This window comes from Salvelinus fontinalis, chromosome 19 (assembly GCF_029448725.1).
Source record: "Salvelinus fontinalis isolate EN_2023a chromosome 19, ASM2944872v1, whole genome shotgun sequence".
Taxonomy (NCBI): domain Eukaryota; kingdom Metazoa; phylum Chordata; class Actinopteri; order Salmoniformes; family Salmonidae; genus Salvelinus; species Salvelinus fontinalis.
Genome location: NC_074683.1, coordinates 46,642,020 through 46,654,762, shown reverse-complemented (window position 1 = coordinate 46,654,762; position 12,743 = coordinate 46,642,020). Strand labels below are relative to the sequence as shown.

The following is a 12,743-nucleotide window of genomic DNA, read 5'->3' as shown; positions in this document are numbered from 1 at the left end:
GCCTGGCCCTGGCCCTGCCTGGGACCCCTGGCCTGACATCAGTACTGACTATATGCGGCAGCCGGCAGCAATCCTGGGGCAGACCCCATCTGACCAGGCTATAAACAAGCTCTGAAACATCATCTTACACACACACTCGGATGCACACACACATGCACGCTAGGTAGACTCAAGTTAAGATGGAATGTGAAAGTGAGCAGCATGTGTTTGGTGACCATTGAGCCGAGCTCTCTGTCCTGTGTAACGCTGTCGTAGACGTGACACCTGTCATAACATTTCATGACAGATTGTCAGTGGTGGACTAATGACTTTACACCATCATACTGGCTGGGCCTCTCATATGGGCCCCTCCTTATTCTGGTCTCTCAGCTGCACTGCAAAGCTGTCTTAACTGGTGCAAATGTATCCTGGTTAGACACATTAAACCAAACGTCTGATATGATTTTAAGCAAGGATAAACACATTAATGTGGTTTAAGTGATCGTCCATTTGAATGAATCTCAGTATTTTGTTGATTTGTGTTTTTTCATTGGTCTGTGAGCCTCCAGCCACTTATTAGCACCAAAAAAACATTGCAGCTGTCACTTTTCTGCCGGCGCCGTTATTTGTGGTCGTTCCCAAATTGTACAAACAAAAACAGCTCTATCATGATCTCTTGCTGTCTTCCATTATGAAACAATAGTCTTTCTGTGTCTAACATTATCCTCCTCAGTCAGTCCCTGAATTAAAGCTTAACAGCTGGGGGGAGAGAGAAGGAGAACTGCTGTGGATTACATGACATTAGAGTACTGTGTTCCTGGTCTCTCTCCAGATCCCGCCGCCCCTCCCAGACCAACCAGCCTGCGTGTTACTAACATGACGCTGGGTGCTGAGGGGACGGTGACAGCCCATCTTAACTGGACCCTGCCCTCGGAGCCCGACATCCCCGTCCATCACTACAAAGTCTTCTGGAGCTGGACTGTTCCCGGCAAGTCGCTGGTGCCGTCCAAGAAGAAGAGGAGGAAGACCACCAACGGGGTAAGCATCGGCTCTTCTCTTCCTGTCTGGGTGATGTGTCTGCAGGTTGGGAGGCTAGACACCCGAGGGCCTGGATGGGCTGGTTGGATCAGACCCATCTCAAGCTCAGCCTCGCTCCCCTAGTCTCTGCACTGTAAATATGAACCACAGGCCCCACAATGGAAAAAGATCAGCAACGTAAGGCATTTAAATACATAAACTCTTAAAGTAATCGCTCATGCAGCACGGCGCACTGCAGGCCTTTTTCATTGTTTTATTTCCTCAAACAAATTAAATTCCCCTTAAACGCTTGGTTAAGCTAGATAGTGCTAGATAGTGCTAGATAGTGTCACAGGGATGTGTTCCTTGGATAACTTAACCCATATTTGTCAAGGTTACTGTTATTTTGATTGACTACTGGTAACCGAGGATAAGTCAAGGTCTTTTAGCCCAGTGGTTTCTTATTAATTGAATAACGATTAACAAGCTGTCAAATGAAGTGGTTTAACAAGTGCAATAGTATCAAATGTCTGTTTAGCTTAGCATCGCTATGAAGAATAAAGCAAAAACGCTATTGTCTAGACAGTCATTCCACTTGTGCTGACTTAGGATCCGGAATTAGTGTTGGTAATCAGATGCAGATGTGGCATGGAGGTGAGAAAGCTGGGAGACACCAGATATATTTTGATACTTTGGCACCTCAGGGCTTTGAAAGCTACCTGCTGATGGTGGAATATCAAAACAAGCACTGATCCATAACTGGAGCCTATCAAGCTCATGCTGCTGGAGGAATGCTGAGACCTAAACACACTGTAACGAAGCCCCAGGGGATGGGAATAACACTGCTCCCTCACACAGAGCGTAAAGCCTCAGGCCTAAGACTCTATTACTATCTCCTCTCTCCATGTTGGTTTAGACCAGCACACGTGTTCCCAATAAGGATGGTTCTTATTCCCACAGACCTGGCTTCGGCTGGGACTGGGCTAGCCTGGGCTGGGACTGAAATGGACTAGACTGGGACAGGGATCTGAGTCATCTGGTTTGAGTGATATGGTTGTGGTCTGGCCACATTGTGTTCTGGCTGTGGTTGACGTGGTGTTGTCTCTGGGATTTCAGGCCCAGAGCTGGGTGGATCTGGAGGGCCTGCTGACTAACAATAGCTACACAGTGGAGCTGCAGGCAGTCACCTACTGGGGTCAGGTGCGTCTGAAGAGCTCCAAGGCATCACTCCACTTCAGCACCGCTGCCCAGAACAATGACTCTGGTAAGACATCATGGGACATCGAGTCTAAACAAGGCTGCACCCATCTGACTTAGTGATAAATAATGACACTGTTTAATAGTTTTTATGAATTCATTTTACAGTATTTATTAGCATAACTATTGATATGATCATAGATCTTTAAGCATACTGTAACCTTCCCATATTAGAGCTTTGAGCTGCATTTGGAGATTTTATGAGATTAGCTAGACTAGAAATCTGATGTTAACTTCTCTTTTCCTTCTCCAACCCAGTGAAACCAGTGTCCAAGAAGGAGGAGGTTATGATGCCTGTTGGCTCCACCCTTGGCAAGCGCCCGGCCGGCCCTCTGGAGGTGGGCACACCCTTCTACCAGGACGGCCAGCTACAGGTCCGCATCTACTGGAAGAACCGAGGGGGTACGTACCATATTATTGTAGCGTGTTTGGGCCTTAGCACCGACCCTACTGTAATTACCACATCATTCTGCCCTTCATCAGGCATCCTGCATCCTTTTTATTGGCTAATCAATGTTGGGAAATGATTGGTTCTCAATTGTGTTAAATCTGTAGGAAAAGATACTGGATATTGTAGATCAACTAAATGAAACGGGTTGTCTTTGACAAGGGCAATAAGAGCTCAGGGTGAGTTTAAATCTACTGTGGACCAGGAGGAGCGGCGGCCTAGGATGTTCTGTTAGCTGAAGAACAGTAAACACAGGGATTGAGAGGGGCTCTGTATGCTGGGGTTTATTGACAGCTGTAGTTAAAATGAGCCCTCTCTCATATATTAGTGTTGAAACCGTCAATTTTGTTTTACAAGACCTGACGTCACCCTCCAGAAACACACGGACGACATGAAAGAGTTAAAACATTCACCGCACAGCATTGTCCACAAACTCCTTAGACCACGTTCCCCTACGAAAATATGGAAACCTTGAAAGGCGTGCTCCAAAGGTAGCCAGTCAAGTCCCATTCACTGGACTATGTTATGTTGCTAATATACACTACCGTTCAAAAGTTTGGGGTCACTTAGAAATGTCCTTGTTTTTGAAAGAAAAGCCAATTTTTTTTGTCCATTAAAATAACATCAAATTGATCAGAAATACAGTGTAGACATTGTTAATGTTGTAAATGACTATTGTACCTGGAAACGGTAGATTTTTTTATGGAATATCTACATAGGCGTACAGAGGCCCATTATCAGCAACCATCACTCCTGTGTTCCAATGGCACATTGTGTTAGTTATTCATTTTAAAAGGCTAGTCACCTCTTCACTGTTGACGTTGAGACTGGTGTTTTGAGGGTACTATTTAATGAAGCTTTTAGTTGAGGACTTGCGAGGTGTCTTTTTTTTCAAACTAGACACTCTAATGTACTTGTCCTCTTGCTCAGTTGTGCACCGGGGCCTCCCACTCCTCTTTCTATTCTCGTTAGAGACAGTTTGCGCTGTTCTGTGAAGGGAGTAGTACACAGTGTTGTACGAGATCTTCAGTGTCTTAGCAATTTCTCACATGGAATAGCATTAATTTATCAAATTAAGAATAGACTGACGAGTTTCAGAAGAAAGTTATTTGTTTCTGGCCATTTTGAGCCTGTAATCGAACCCACAAATGCTGATGCTCCAGATACCCAACTAGTCTAAAGAAGGCCAGTTTTATTGCTTCTTTAATCAGAACAACAGTTTTATGCTGTGCTAACATAGTTACAAAAGGGTTTTCTAATGATCAATTAGCCTTTTAAAATGCTAAACTTGGATTAGCTAACATAATGTGCCGTTGGAACACAGGAGTGATGGTTGCTGATAATGGGCCTCTGTATACCGATGTAGATTTTCCATAACAAATCTGCCGTTTCCAGCTACAATAGTCATTTACAACATTAACAATGTCTACACTGTATTTCTGATTCATTTGATGTTATTTTAATGGACAAAAAATGTGCTTTTCTTTCAAAAACAAGGACATTTCTAAGTGACCCCAAACTTTTGAACGGTAGTGTATGTCATCGCCAAGCCAAACTCCACAGAGTGGAGGCAGGAATGGCCTGGCTGAGGAGAGGAGAGGAGAGGCCCAGTGGTGCTTCTGATGGAGAAGCCATCTGCTGAGTCGCAGAGAGAGAAAGAGACCGAGAAGAGACGGAAGTATTCCTGGTCCAGAGTGATTAGCAGGGCTGTCCCGGGCTCCGGAGGCTGAGTGATTGTGACTGGATCGGCTAAGCTTTCAGTCCCAGTGTTGTGGAGTTAGTTCTGGGCTCGCTCCATGGACTAGCCTGGGGGGATGACTACACTACACTACGCTGCAGCAGTCCTAGTCTGACAGGGTGGTGGTGTGGTGGGCTCAGACTCAGCCTCTAACTGGGCTGATGATGGATGCCTGCCTTTGGATCTGCCTCTCGGTCTGCGTCTGACCACCCGGGTTATACTGGAAGAAAGAGAGAAACCTGGTCCCTGATAGCCTAGGATCAGGTTTCTCTTCATCAGACTGTGTTCAGAACTTCAGACTGAGGGACAGATTAACTCTGCTGATTACTGCACTCGCTCATTCTGAGGCAGCTCAACATTGGGACACATCTGGTCAAGTAGGAATGTCTATCTGTACTGTTTCATGAGACATAGGTTTATAAAGGACTGTCTCAGAGGGTGAGATAGTGGATCACTGCCTGACACACACACAGACAGACAGACAGACAGTAGCGACGGTGATCAGTAGACTTCTAAGGCGAGCTCTCAGCCTTGATTTATGTAACTCTGCCGTGCTGCTCTATACCTGATTTAATGTTCCTTCCCTTTTTTTACGTACCTCTTCTTCTCTGTCAGCTCGGCTACGCATATCTTGTTTATTTTCCCCTAATTTCCCGCTTCCCCTTAATTCCTCTCTTCTGCTTCCAAACTGCTTGGAGGCTGAGCACGCCAAATCCGTGTCGAAACCTTCAAAGGCCTCCTTTTATCTCCCGACCGCAATCCAGGCCCCTGCCAAGGGCTAACACAGCGTAACTCAATTATTAATCGGAGAAGTATAATTTCACATCTGAACGCACACAGCCAGATGAATAATAATTCCTGTAAAATATCAGGGGGCAATGGGAGCATAAACAGCGCTGATTAGCCAATGAGGGTCTACGGTTTAGTAATGAAGCGAACTGGGGCTGGGACCCGGGGTTTGAGACTGGCGCTGGTTCAGCATTGCTGAGGGTAGGCCTTTAAACATGGCCACGTTCCGCAGATGAGATGATTCAACACAACATTTAGGAGAAATATTTGAATGTACGTATTTAGTTTTTTATTTCTTATTTTATTATGTTGACATTAATGTCACGTTGAGATGAGTCACAGTAGGAAATGTAAGAATCGGGTTTTAATGCGTTTCACCAGCTAGTGTATCAGCAGCATCTGTTAATGTCTGATAAGATCAGACTGATGGTGGGACACTAATAGAGAGTACTCAGACAGTCTGACTGGGTGTTATTGTAAGATAATGTATTATACGATAAGATCATTTTATCCAACAAGCAAGTATCATGTCTGATATTGTCTTTGTCATCGGGTTCTTTGTTGTTTTTGCACCAGGTCTTTGACTACTCTCATCTCTCTTCTTCCTCTACTCCCAGATCCTTTGGTGAGTCGTTACCATGTCCAGTGGATGCCTGAGTACTGCAGTCACAACGAGACCAGAGGACCAGAGAAGTCAGTCACACAGGTCTGTCTTATACCCCAAATCATCCTTCTATCAAAGTACAGTCATTGCTCCAAGTGTGTGTGTGTGTGGCTGTGTCTTGTTCAAAACATGAAGCAGATTTAATTTCTTTAGGAAAGCAGCTCTAGTGTCGGAACCAAACATCATGTTGTCACCTAGAGTCACATGTATTTATTTTCCAATATATTTGACGTACAGTAGGTTTTTAAAGGACCAAAGAGTTTGGTCTGCTTTGTGTTTTCATTTTTGTCAAGGAAAAAATATAGCGATGCTGGTATCGTCACAGCCCTACAACTCAGTGGTATGCAAAGTGCCCGCCAGCCTTTTGTCTGGCACTAAGAAAAGACATCTCGTGTAAAGAAAAGGGCCCCACTCAGCGCCTCAGTCCTGCTGTGCAACTTTGCAGCGGGTAAATCAGCGACTGTTGTTTTGATTATGACTCAGTCGGTGTGGTCAAACATGGTGCACTGCCCAAACATGGTGCGCTGTACTAAAACAATGTTTTCGGGAGTGATGGACCATGCACCCCCAGCATGAGCACATTGGGTGCAGGGGCTGGGTGTGTGGGGGGGGGGGGGGCTGATTGAATTCAGCGCTGTTCCAGGATGGCATAGGCCTGGCAAGCAACACATTCTTCAGGGAGCCCTTCTCTGGTTGCTAGGAAATACACATCCTTTTTCTATATGTCCCTGGGAAGGATTCCAGCACAGCGCTGTCCTTGTCTCTTGTGTGTGAACATGGCGCCTTGGTTCACTTTTAATCAGGGCTGTTGCATATCAGAGAGAGAACACTCGCCCTCTGAGTTCACAACTATTAGTGTAGAATGTCATTATTACAAATGGAAGATTTAATTCCAGTGAGCCACTAAGAGAGGCACGTCCAATCCTTAAAAGTGGTCGCTTTGCTGTTATACAGATTAAAACCATCAATTTTCAGTGGATTGACAATAGAACCCTGTTTAAAGTATCCCCCTTTTTAAATGAAGCCATACAGAGTTGGCTACAATTCAAATGTTATCCTCCAGAAGAGGCAGAACATTTATTACAGCAAATAATATGGCTTCAATGTACTGATAGAGGGTAAACCAATGTTTTCAAGATAATGTATAGTATAAGGTATCATGTTTATAATGTACTTTGGAAACAACTATGTTAAAATTGTCATACAAGCAGTTAATCAAGGTGTATGGAGATGTATGCTCAATACAAAATGATAACAACTCTTCGCAGTTCTGTCACAAAAATGAAAGAGGCAATTACTTAAATAGAAAAAAGATAATTAGTTTGTCTGCCAAAATCATAAATCATAAATGGCTTAAAATGACCAATGTAAAATGTGTCAGTTTCACTTACGGTCAAGAGGGTTAACAACTATGCCACATAAAGTTCAAGATGGTTGGGAACAGATTTACGATGTCCCAATACCATGGCATCGGGTTTATGAACTGATATACAAAACAACAATTGACACATCAATCCTTTCTTTTCAATTTAAGCTATTATATAAAATTCTTGCTACAAAGAGTCAGTCAGCCTTGTGCAGACTATGAAAAGAGTCAATCAGCCTTTTGCAGACTATGAAAAGAGTCAGTCAGCCTTGTGCAGACTATGAAAAGAGTCAGTCAGCCTTGTGCAGACTATGAAAAGAGTCAGTCAGCCTTGTGCAGACTATGAAAAGAGTCAGTCAGCCTTGTGCAGACTATGAAAAGAGTCAGTCAGCCTTGTGCAGACTATGAAAAGAGTCAGTCAGCCTTGTGCAGACTATGAAAAGAGTCAGTCAGCCTTGTGCAGACTATGAAAAGAGTCAGTCAGCCTTGTGCAGACTATGAAAAGAGTCAGTCAGCCTTGTGCAGACTATGAAAAGAGTCAGTCAGCCTTGTGCAGACTATGAAAAGAGTCAGTCAGCCTTGTGCAGACTATGAAAAGAGTCAGTCAGCCTTGTGCAGACTATGAAAAGAGTCAGTCAGCCTTGTGCAGACTATGAAAAGAGTCAGTCAGCCTTGTGCAGACTATGAAAAGAGTCAGTCAGCCTTGTGCAGACTATGCCACGAGGAAACCGAAGCAATTGAACACATCTTTTGGTACTGTCCATCGGTTGCTTGTTTTTGGAGTCGGGTCCAGGAATGATTGTTATGTCATACTATCAGAGCCCGGTTGGACCACAGTCAGTCAATAGGAAATATCATTGTGCTCTTGGGTAAAATGTTTATTTTTGGGAACATTTGAACTGAAATGTTGCAGATGGAGAGTTTGAAGTCCCTGGTGAGACATCGTGGTAGAATGACGTTATGTATTGCAAGAGGAAATGGTAGAATGATGATTTAATGAGAAAGATGGGTTGGTCTGTGGCTATCTGAAGGTTGTAATTAATGAGTGTGGGAATAAATACATACACACATGCACAGTATCATGTTTGAGGTCCTCCAATCAGGTGTGAGGGTTGGGATGTGATTATTGTATGTTTTGCATTTAGTTCTGTTTTGTGTTTTGGTTTCACGCTGTGAGCAGTGTGTGTGCTGGTCCTGGTGGTTGGGTATGCTCGCTTCCATGCCCTCCCGGGCGTTGGGTATGCTCGCTTCCATGCCCTCCCGGGCGTTGGGTATGCTCGCTTCCATGCCCTCCCGGGCGTTGGGTATGCTCGCTTCCATGCCCTCCCGGGCGTTGGGTATGCTCGCTTCCATGCCCTCCCGGGCGTTGGGCGGGGCTTGGTCCTTCCCGCCATTGGAAAATCCCTTCGGGGCGGGGGCTTTGCCCTGCTGGCGTCTGGGGACGAGCTCACCCAATGAACAGACTGATGGGAGCGGCCATTCACATTATATTGTATTGTTGTTGTTTTAATTTGAAGAAATCATAATAAAAAAGATCTGCCACTCAGCAGGAAATCTTCATGTTTCCTGGGAAAAAATTCTGGAATAATTCATTTAACATGTCATTTTCGTTTCAAATGACCCCGAAATGCATTCTTGTCCCCCGTCTTTATCAGATACCTCCTTTTATATTTGTGTTACACTTGGAACCCATCAAAATAATCTAATATTTTTTTCATTGTAGTTTGAATGGAGGACTAGTGGGTTAACCCCTAACTATGTGAATGTTCAAAGTGGTTCAGTAATGTGGGCCATGTTCCAGGGCATAGGGAGGGAACCTGATCCTCTCTTGGTTCCATGTATTTAATTATCTGTGGTGGTTTCCTGGGACGTGACCTGGGCGATATCATGTCAGGGCTCTGAACGTTTAATGTGTCTCTTGGCTCAGGAGAACTACATCAACCTCCCAGGCCTGCTCTTCTCCTGCAAGTACAAAGTCACTGTTCACATGCTCAAGTCCAAGAGGCGCGCCAAGGACGAGAGCACCACCTTCCTCACACCGTCCTGCACCACCATCAGGAGCAAGAGCCACAAACACATCCCCTGTCCTGGGGAGGAAGGTGAGTCAGCTGCCCAGTACAACCAGGTCATGTTATGTTCATACTCTTATTATCATGTTGCATTATGTGCCAGACTCCACGACTCTCCACACAGTTGTTGAAAGAGGCTTCTTCTCTTGTTATAGTAGATTTTTGCCTTATTTATTTACTATGACATTCTTCCCAGCCTAGCACTTACAGTTTACATTATGCCAAGAATATATGTCCATCAGACGAGTGTTTTTCAACATAGTTATTCCGATCTCTCTCTGCAGCCCCACTTCCCAAAGTGTTGGCTAAGTCGGAGAATCTGACGGCGTCCTTCTCCATCCACGAGGGAAACGTCACGGGCAACTTTCTGTGGCGGGTGTCACAGATCCTGGCCCATCAACGAATCACAGGCTTCCAGGTCACCTGGGCCGAGGTCACCACTGAGAGCCGACAAAACAGCCTGCCCAACAGCATCATCTCCCAGTCCCAGATCCTGCCTCCAGTAAGTCTATTCAACTCCGTTATATTCAAATAACTATTATTCCTGTAGCGATAATTCTTGTTTGGAAAGGTACATGCAGTCATTCACTTTAGAATTGGTTATACCAGGAAGTGGCTATTGTAATGTATTTGCTTTTGCTGTAGAACACAAAAGCTTCGCAAGAATTTGAAGGAAAATGTTATCAAGAATATATTGTACTTTTCCCAGGGACACTGCCCTCTGTGTGCTGAAAAAATAAGTGTGATCTTCAGCATTTCATTATACAATGCCTGCCAGGAGTGGAGGTATTTTAAGGATACACTGCATTGCCCTCTTTACATGAAGAACTAGATAAGCAGTGGTGTGCAATCATACACAGAGATCTGAGGGAGGGGTCCCGTTAGAAGTTCTCCTCCTCCTGTGTTTCATCTACCTTCCCTGCTTCCTCTTTCATCCTGTATGAGCGTGCTGAAAAACCCACTGTTTTACATAATCTAATCGATCAACAACACGTTCCGCCTGTCTGCGCCACCCAGTGAGCCGCTCGCAGCTCTAAAAATAAAAACACTCATCACTACACTCAGTTTATCAGGCAGGGAAAGAGAAAACAGAAGATGTGTTTATTTATCTCTGTGGCTGAATAGAGAGCAGATGGTGGATGGGATATAGCCCAGGTTTACCTAACAGATAATTCAACATGTTAACATCAGAACGAACAAAAACTCTAGACTTCTATGTGAAAAAAGTTATACAGGTACCAGAAAGTGATACTAGCCCTGAAGTCCAACCAAGATTAAAGCTTTAAACAACTGTCTGCCTGTGAGAAAGGTATTCAGCCAGTCTTGGAGGACAATTAAAAGTTGATACAACATTGCTGCTCAAATCCTTTACAGTTGTAGAAAATGTTTCACAAAAGAAAATGGAAGCTGATAGAAAATGTCATTAGTGTGAGTTCTTGACCCCAAAAAGTAGATCAACTTTGATTTATCCTTGTCTGAATGCTTCTTACATACAACATTTGGTATGTCAAATAATGTTTTCTACAGTGGCACCAACGAGGGTTAATGGTCTTCTCTTGTGCTGTTAACCCTCTCAGGACCATAGTCTGCTGGTGGTGTCTAACCTGCGGCCAGCCACGTACTACAGACTGGAGGTCCAGGTGATAACGTCAGGAGGTGAGGGTCCTGCCACCATTAAGACCTTTCAGACCCCAAGTGTGTTACCAGTCCTTCAACACCGTAAGTACCAACTCACTGACCACTGACTACAACTGTTGCTCTCCTCTAGTGAGCCACATGACTGTGTCCAGCTAGATTTAAACAGAGATACCATAGCTCATTTGAGCAAATCTGTGACTCTCCAGTGACATCTTCTGAGGTCATCAATGACCAGTATATTTCTTGCATGACCACACATTACTCTATTTTGATCATTATTCTGTAGTACCATTAGGAACTGAAATTGACATGTATTTTGTGTGTTGTAGGACCCAGACTCAGGCAGCACCATCCACATCACCAGAAGTCCTCAGCGGAGAGACATTGAGACCCCTGACCCATCAGACCCAGTGGGACAGGAACCAATGTCTCTCAGCACCTTCACCCAGGGAGGGAATACAGTGTGGAACCAAACAGCAACACAGCAGACCATGAAATCTGACCCCAACCTATGTGAAATGGGTTCATCTTCAGGCTGCACAGCATATGCTTTCCCTCAGTCCTTCCTGATTCCATCCACTGACTGGACTCTCTGCACCATACGGTTAGATGCATACTGATATGTAGGACTCTTTTCTTTAGGACTGGTTGGTTCATTCTCCTGCTATTTATGGGACACTAAGACTAAGTTAAGGAGTTTAGGAATTCTCAAACTGTTTGTTCCAATAGAAACAATAACAAAGCAACAGTATATTACCAATTCCAATTGTATATCTTTGTATATCTAGAACTCAAAGATTGTTAGATTATAAAAGGACAATAAAAAAGTAAATCACATTTTGTTTGAATATCATGGTAACTAAACTGAAGACACGTTAATCACAGTGGAGTGAACGGCATACAATTGTAAAACACAATCATGTATTCATTGAGAAAGGCGCGTGTTCAACTATTTATTTTACCAAGTAAAAAGATGTCGCTTAGACATACCCTATGTACTGATGAATAATGTAACTAAAACCAGTGTAGTTTAACCCAGAATATTTCTCATAGTATGTTGCATGTAGAAGTACATTTGAATTTAAACTGTAAATAAATTACAAGCTTCAAATTGAATGCTTGTAATGGTTTTGCATGTCAAACGTTAGTGTTCTGTAGGCATGAACATGTCTGTTACCTCTTTTGGATATGTTAGCAATGTTTCATTAACAGATAATTATATGGGGAATAAAATGTCATGTTTATTAATGAAATTATAACTTTTATGTGGAAGTTATGGAATTTTATGTTCTTGACTGTAGAAATATTTGTTGTGGAACAGTCAGTTAATGTCTATTTATTTGTGTGTGTATTACAAAGTTTGATTTGTGTTTGTGTTGTGTTTTAGTCTAGTGTTTTTGAACCGGCAAAACATCTTGTAAAGACATTTTGTAAAAATGGAATTGTAAATATAGTCTCATGTTACATGTTATTTTTCCATGGTAGAAACTGTACAAACTGGTAAGTAATAAAATAATCCTTAACCTATTCCTTATGCTTTATCCGCTTAATTAAAATTGCTGTGAGGAGTCAATATGAAATAGTGTATATTGTCTAAACATTGGACTATTTGGCAGATACTGGTGCTTATGTTGGCTGTGTAGTCTATAACGCCAGACTCCAACACAACATATTCACTGATCTCCCCAGAAGCTTGAGACATATAGTCCAAATAAACAGGTCATTCAGAGCTTACCAGCAAGCCATGGCTGGAGTTGGGTGCCCTGGACATAATACTC

General features: G+C 43.4%; 1 protein-coding gene across 1 annotated transcript in view; it reads left to right on the top strand.

The window, feature by feature from the left end:
* Nucleotides 1-12,492, top strand: part of LOC129816847 (anosmin-1-like) — a 58,516-nt gene extending 46,024 nt beyond the window's left edge. Inside the window, exons 7-14 of the mRNA XM_055871775.1 lie at nucleotides 812-1,017; nucleotides 2,113-2,260; nucleotides 2,512-2,655; nucleotides 5,846-5,934; nucleotides 9,186-9,357; nucleotides 9,612-9,829; nucleotides 10,905-11,046; nucleotides 11,295-12,492. Of these exons, the coding sequence (XP_055727750.1) occupies nucleotides 812-1,017; nucleotides 2,113-2,260; nucleotides 2,512-2,655; nucleotides 5,846-5,934; nucleotides 9,186-9,357; nucleotides 9,612-9,829; nucleotides 10,905-11,046; nucleotides 11,295-11,353 (1,178 nt within the window). The 3' untranslated portion in view covers nucleotides 11,354-12,492. The remainder of the gene's footprint in view (nucleotides 1-811; nucleotides 1,018-2,112; nucleotides 2,261-2,511; nucleotides 2,656-5,845; nucleotides 5,935-9,185; nucleotides 9,358-9,611; nucleotides 9,830-10,904; nucleotides 11,047-11,294) is intronic.
* The last annotated feature ends 251 nt before the right edge of the window (nucleotides 12,493-12,743 follow it).